General features: G+C 41.9%; 1 protein-coding gene across 1 annotated transcript in view; it reads left to right on the top strand.

Moving 5' to 3' along the window:
• GGT7 (gamma-glutamyltransferase 7) overlaps window positions 1-5,273 on the top strand; it is a 48,430-nt gene extending 43,157 nt beyond the window's left edge. Inside the window, exons 12-16 of the mRNA XM_015413400.1 lie at window positions 427-535; window positions 612-620; window positions 2,117-2,254; window positions 3,645-3,744; window positions 5,110-5,273. Of these exons, the coding sequence (XP_015268886.1) occupies window positions 427-535; window positions 612-620; window positions 2,117-2,254; window positions 3,645-3,744; window positions 5,110-5,273 (520 nt within the window). The remainder of the gene's footprint in view (window positions 1-426; window positions 536-611; window positions 621-2,116; window positions 2,255-3,644; window positions 3,745-5,109) is intronic.
• The last annotated feature ends 2,226 nt before the right edge of the window (window positions 5,274-7,499 follow it).

The following is a 7,499-nucleotide window of genomic DNA, read 5'->3' as shown; positions in this document are numbered from 1 at the left end:
AGAGCCCCCCTCCCACCCTGCTCAGGGATGGTTCCTTGGTGCAAAAGGAGAGCCGCTCACCAGCTGGGGAAGAGGTCCCTTCTGAGGGCACATTCCCCTTATCCTCCTTTGGGTAGTGAAGGGTGGGGTATAAATCCAATAATAATCTCCTCCTCCTCCTCCTCCTCCTCCTCCTCCTCCTCTTCCTCCTCCTCCTCCTTCTTCTTACTGCAAACAATGTTTGGGATAAAATGTCATGGCGATGCTGATGATAGCTCTAACTGTATCAGCAGTGATGGACTGCATTTATTCAATTGCCTTCTATAAATGCTGAGCAGAAGACAAACATATTAGAGAAACTATTGGGCAGATCAAGAAGTTTGAAGTGACAGATGAATCACTTGGTGGGTTTCATTTCTCACGATGTTCCTTTGTTTTTCTCCTCAGTTCCTTGAACCGGCCATTCGGAAGTGGAATTATGACATCTTCTGGAATCCTTTTAAACAGTCAGATGTTGGATTTTTCTTGGGTGAATAACACAGGGAACCATTCCATGGTAATACATTATGAAATTAATCTGGTTCATGTAATAGAAAAAGCACTAACTATACAAGGGTTTAATCAATGATTAGGTCTCCTTGGTGTGACCTATCCAGTTTTCTCAAAAATCAGTTGCAGGGATGGCATTCAGACTGGAACCATGATGTTGAGACAGGGGTCTGTGGATGTTTAACCTTCTCCGTTGCACAATTCCCCACAGATAAAACGATTTCGCCATGATGCTTTAAGTCCCAGTATGGGGGGAAAACAAACAGCCTGTCTCTTTCTCTACCAGGGCTTAAATCAGCTTGGCAGCATGAGGTTTTCCTGGAGAAATAGCATGGAGAAGGAAGGTTAAACATACTAGTGCCACATCCCTGATCTAAACTGGAGCACCCAGTGACTGCTTTCTGATAATACTGAAGCTGTCGGAAGATCCCGTCATGGATCTCCCACATCTCACTGAATTAAGCCCTTAACTGCGGTACAAAACAATATACGTAGACAAGAAAGGTTTTGGAACCTCTGCTATGCTATGATGCCTGTGGTTTCAAATCATTTTAAACAGAAATCAGTTTTTCCATAGGCCATGTAATATTGGGCTGGGAATTAACTGACACCGAACTTTTGAGCAATTTCACTTTGTGCGGATGGAGCTGTTCCCCCCTCTGTATGGAATAGGAATGTTTTCACAAGATATGAAAAATCTGTGTGCACCAAAAGCCCCCCTGCACTTGCCTAGAAGACATTGCTATGAATGTATGAAAATCTGAGAGAGCATAACTACATTCTCTTTCATATGACAGTACCACTCAAAACACGTGTGTGTAGGGGTGGGGGTTGCTTGCTGTGTAAGCTTTCAAAAAAAATGTAGGTTTTGAGATGCAGTTTTGGAACAGATAATGTCCCAAGTGCCTTTGAGATAGAAAAGTATACCTTGAACATTTAAATGGCTCTTAACCATTTACTCTAAATAAATTATACTATTCTCTGCATGTAAAGTTGTTTTGCACAGGCTAAAGGAATTCTAAGGACCAAACCACTATTAATCCCAGGAGGAAAAAAAGGCTGGTTGAGGACAGGCATATGTATTTTTTCCCCTTCCAGGACTAATAGCAAGTTGAGGGAAGCCATTTCTGTCAGGAAAACAGTGCATGGGGAAGGCTTAAATTTTCCTCCCTCAGCTCCATTACCTCGTTAGTTCATCCCCCTCCAAATGTGATTGAAATGCATTAAAATATTTGATTATGAATTTTCTATTAACTGACTAGTTTGTCTCTAAGACTGAGCCCTTAGCTTGGAAATCCCATTCAGTCAACAGCCATTTTCTGTTTGTAATGGGCACAGTATATATAATTTATCAATGGCCTTGGATTTCCTGCAGAGAACTAGATAAAATTTTATATAATATTGTTCAAGTAGGTACTTTGAATTGTATCCTATTCAATCCCATTACCTGGAGGTAATGGTAAGAATGTTTATTGCCTTGGAAACATGGAGTTACTGTAAAGAGAAGATAGTTCCCTGGAGGGTTTTTTAAAAAAATCACTGATGTCTTTAATAATGTTTTGGGAATGGGAATTTCTTTTTCCTACAGAGAAATTTTATTCAGCCTGGAAAGAGACCTTTGTCTTTCTTACTACCCACTGTTGTTCGGCCATCAGAAGGGATGTGTGGGACTTACCTTTGTCTAGGAGCCAATGGTGGAGACAAAGCATTGAGCAGCATTACACAGGTCAGTTCTGAACACCACAGCATGGCCCCTAAGAAGCAGCACCGAGGCTCCACAACCTTATTAAACCCATGGGCATGCTTGGAATTTTGAGAATTTTGAGGCACAAATGGCTGCTGTGGGAGACAGGACCAATCTCAAAATGGATGCTATAGGGGGCAATTACAAAATGTTAGAAAGTTCCAGGCCAAACATCTTCCTGTGAAGGATGCAGCTATTTTTGAATGGGGACTGCCTGCAGCACCAAAGCTGATGCCTTCTAGAACATAAGAACATAAGATGAGCCACGCTGGATCAGAGCCCATCTAGTCCAGGATTCTGTTCACAGAGCAGCCAACCAGCTACCTCTAGGGAGCCCACAAACAGGAAGACTGCAATAGCATCATCCCGCCTGTGCTTCTGAAGAACCTCCTGCTCTACTAAGGTGGAGAAAGGCGGAGTTGTTTGGGGAAAGAAACAAATGGGTACTAGGAAATACATCAGTGGGCACTAGCTTTGTCATTTCCGTGGGCTGGGCAGGGGAACTCCTGCCATAGACCCTCTGTTACCTAGAGCCACTCAACAGAGCTGGGAGGAAATGAGGTGTGGGGGCAAATTTCTGGCATGAACTGGAAGTGGTATCATTGCGTCAGCATTATGCTAGAGGATATACCCCAAGCTTTCAGTGAATGCTAAAGTGTCACGTTGACACAATGATATCACTTCTGGTTCATGCCAAAAGTGATGCTATGCCAATGTAATGGCACTGATTTGTAGGTCCCTGCCCCTTGCAATCTCCTGCCAGTTGCCAGCATTGTGCTGGAAATCCTAGTGGGCACATTGCTGGGACTGACAAGTAGTATGACTAGGAAAGGTAACAACCAAAAGAGAATCGTGGAAAGAAGATCAAGCAAGGCGACAAGGGCAACCGTGAAAAATTAACTATGAAAAAGCCAAACATTCAACAGACCTCAGTATCTATTAATGTAAACAAATTCATATAAACAATTCATTCCATGCATATCAATATAATATTCGAAATTTCAGAAAACATTCCAGAACCACACAAAATAGGTGGGCTCAGGTCTAATCCAATAAAGTGCACTAATCCAATAAAGGGCACAGTGCCAATGAGTTATCATGCTTGTTAAGCCTTAATATAAATTGTCTTTCATAAGATGGTTACTGACAAATAACGGTACGATGATGTTAGTTTCAGTCTTCAAAGGTCTCAGTAACTTTCAAGGACACCTATGGGTGTGTGCATAGACCACTGTGCAGGCTTTCTCACATGAGGGGGTTGGGTATGCCATGGAGGCATGGCTTTGTGTTATGATCCTCTCTCCATCTGCACAAAACATCATCTCTAAGGGTTTCTCAAATCTGTTACTATCTGTGTTTATTTTTTAAACAGGTTTTAGTAAATGTTTTAACATATAACAAGAACCTGAGTGAGAGCCTTTCCTTAGGCCGACTTCATCCTCAGCTTCATTCTAATGTCCTGGAGGTTGACAGTAAGTATGGGAAATGTGGAACACTAACCTTGGGTTTCTGTTCTGCTTTTGTTTTGTTTTACACATAGAGAAGGGGGGCATTTTTGCAACAATCCCGAGATTAGTCTGTAATCTTTCTCACCTGCACCATGGGGGTGACCTTACCATGGGCTGGATCCAGCCAGCTTTTTCACTCAATCTCAACACTTCCACCAGTGGAAAAATGGGAGCTTTCTTTCTGATTTCACCCTTGCAATGCAGACCCTGCTTAGTATCCTCCCTGTTACTACCAGACAGCTGCCAGTTCCTGGGAGGCATAATCTTGGGGGCACTGCAGGCTGCATCAGCTGTGGAGAAATGGTAAATTCCACTTCTTAATCTTCTCTGTCACTGGAATGAGCAGACCTGATGAGAGGCTGCCTGTCAAAGGTCTCCCCTTCCATTCCACATTTCTTCCTGAATCTGAGCAGGTCGGGTGGCTCTGTATTAGCAAATTGGAGTTCTGATTCAAAATTCCCACCAACAGGAGCATGACTGATGAACTATTCCACAGGATCAGGTGTGCTGGGAGCAAAGCTTGCAGACTGTGTGCATAGCAGCATGTGAGAGGCAGTGACAGAGTTGAGAAGGCTGTCCCTTGATATGCTCTGGATCGAAATTTACCAGGCCCCTGTGGCAGGCTAAGTGCTAAGGTCTCCTCATCTTGCCTGCCTGCCTTACCTTGTGATTTGTCCATCTCAGGAGCAAAGAGGGTTTTTTGGGTCAGCTAAGATCTGTACACAAAATTTCAATTGCCGTTAAAATCAGTCTTACTTCCTTAGAAGTTCATTTTTCTTTGCTCTTCTCTCTTCCCCCCTTTCTGCTGGGAAATAATTGGGAAACCTGCTTTCTTCCAGTTGTGAAATATTTGCTTTGCAACTGATTACTGAATGTTACTTTTCTAAGACACATATTTTGGGGAAATAGTTTGATGTGGGAAGGGAAAGCAGCATGGTATAGCTTGATCTTGTCAGTTCTCAGAAGCTAATCAGGTTCAGTGGATAGAAAACCGCCACAGAAGGTTTTGCAGAGGAAGACAATGGCAAACCACCTCCGTTTCTCACTCACCTTGAAAATTTCTTGCTGGGGTCACCATAAGTCAGTTGTGACTTGACAGCACTTAAACACATAGGCTGATATGGACCACCACGGGCCTGTTCTGTGCCCCCCCCCCCACTGAGTATGGAATCTCATGAACAACCCACTTTTTCCACTGGTCACTGCAGGTCCCAGTCAAGAGGACAGCTGCTGGCCTTTAATGGGAATGTAGTGGTTCTGATATATGAGAAGGAAGGGGACATAAAGGCTGCTTTATAGAAAATAACCTCATCTAAAATTCTCTGTCAGGTGAGTTTCCTGAAGAAGATGTCAAGTACTTGAGAAGCCAGGGTCAAGATGTGGAAAGAGTTGAGGTACTTTCCCTAGTTCATGGAGCCAGAAGAACCAACAACTTCATAATTGGTGTGAAGGACCCAAGAAGTGTGGATGCAGAAGGAGCCACAATCTTATAGCAACTCCTGGATGGGTTTGTTAAAGAAATGAGGCTTTTTTTTCCAAAGTACAATGTGCATGTTCCTAAACAGTCCCTTCATCATTCCTTCTGGTACAGAACAAACAGTGTTTGTTGTGGGATTATACATTGCTAAATAGGCCCCTTCTGCATTCCCGTAACTGAAACAAAGCAGCAACAAAGGCTGATGAAACCACAATATAGCCCTTATATTTTTGTTTGTTTGTTGATCTTGAATTGCAAGAATCTCAGGCATTATTACATTGGGAACACAGGTAACTAACAGGCTTTATTTTGACAGCATTTTGTTTAAGATTGATTCCTGCGATTTAGTGTACCACAGGAAGAGATTTCTAAAATAAGCATTGGGGGCACTCAAGAAGAAAGCCACATATGCTGTACCCTTGGAGTTTTGTTGCTCTGTAAATATACATCTTTAGTTCTGAGGCAAGGTCTTTTAAAAACCAGTTCTACAGATCCAAGTTTAAATAGGAAACATACATCTGTGAAGGCTGGTATCTGTGATGTCACAAACCTCTCTTCCTCCCCTCTTATTTCTGCAGCCATCTTGCAATTTCAGTTAGCATTTTTTTTTCCTTTGTAAGGCAACGATAAACACACAGATGTAACCACATATGTACTACTTAAAATACACACACACTTGATAACCTTCCTGACTCATGAAGTGAAGTGATGAACTGTTGGGTGATCCAGCATTAGACCTCCTACTATGCTTAAACATCAGGATGAGTTGGGTTCTTATTGAAGAAGCTGTTTTGAGTGCTCTTTAAATAGTATCTCTCTGTGTTCACCCATAAAGGCAGCAAACAGTTTAATCCTCAAAACACTTTGCCAACACAGAGCAGCCTCACTTCAATATGTTGAGGATCAGGCAGATGATCTTTCTGTGTCCAATACATTTATTTCTGATATAACCAGTTCTTTCCTTTTGGAATGTCTCTTCCTGAGTAGATGTGAATAAGCAACAAAGGCTAGCCCTGGATATTCTTGAATATTTCCCATGAGTTAAGAGATTTGTACTGACATGTTCCAATAATATCAAATCCTACCCATGTTTGTATTTATATAGATTTTATAATCTTTTTGCCTCTCTGTCTGAAGTGGAAGTGGCACTTCCCCTTTGTGACATCGAATCAATGATGTCTTGCTATTGATTTCAGCATCTTAATGAGTTTCAATGCAGTACTCAGCAAACCGTCCCTATGGATCTGTGCTGTGAGTCAATCTGTATCAATACAGGGGAACCGGTGAAGCACAGTTTCCTGGGGTTGGTTTCCAGAATAGCTCTACCAGTGAAATAACATTGCTAATTCTAATGTAGAAAGCACTCAGCAGATTCCATGCTACCTTGCACTGAATTATTTCATCGTAGCCTTGCTGTTTGTTCCTTGGTTCCATAGTGCTGCAAGTCCATTTCAGCTTTTTAAAGAATGTATTGGTAGTACCAAGACTATTCAATCATAAAGCAAGGCCAACCACAACAAAAATGTAATCTTATTTAATTCCTTTCTCACCTAAATGTTATGATCTAAAGTTAGTTTTTAAACCATTAACTCTGGGAAACAAATGGCAAGAGATTGAAGCTCATCCACCTAGAATCTATATGTATATCTGCTAACAACTGTCTTGGCGTTATAACACAATGAACTGGAATCCAATGAATACTGTTTTATTCACGTGCCACATTTCATGTCTCAAAAACATCTTAATATGAAGAATGACCCTTACAGAGTAGGAGGTGTCAATGAATCAACATATTGCAGAAGCCACTACTAATCATGCTTTCATCTTGTATTAACTGCCAGCTGATGACCCCAATGTATTTTACAATCATTTACTGTTTAAGGGCTTAGTCACCTGTTACTAGGGTTGTTGTGTGCCTACTGAAGGCAGGAAATCTTCCAGCCCCAGGAAGACTTGCCCACCAGAACTCCAGTGGCTAGCAGGAGAGAAAAAAATTGCTGTTAGGGATGGCGTAATGTCAGTTCCAGGAAAACCCAACAGTGATGCCATGTTTCTTTAGGAATTGCCAATAACTGTATGGTTTAGGCAATTCCTAGAGAAGACTGACATCACTTTCAGGGAGAGCCCAGAATTCATGTCCTTTGTAGGAATTGCTAAACATTCTAGGGTTTTACCATAGAGTTTCTTGTGATTCCTAGAGAGGTGTGATGTCTCTTCCAGGTTTTCTCAGAAGTGACATCAT

Source organism: Gekko japonicus, unplaced genomic scaffold (genome assembly GCF_001447785.1).
Source record: "Gekko japonicus isolate JY-2015 unplaced genomic scaffold, Gekko_japonicus_V1.1 scaffold79, whole genome shotgun sequence".
Taxonomy (NCBI): domain Eukaryota; kingdom Metazoa; phylum Chordata; class Lepidosauria; order Squamata; family Gekkonidae; genus Gekko; species Gekko japonicus.
The sequence above is the reverse complement of the archived record's forward strand: the minus strand, read 5'-3'. Positions and strand labels throughout refer to the sequence as shown.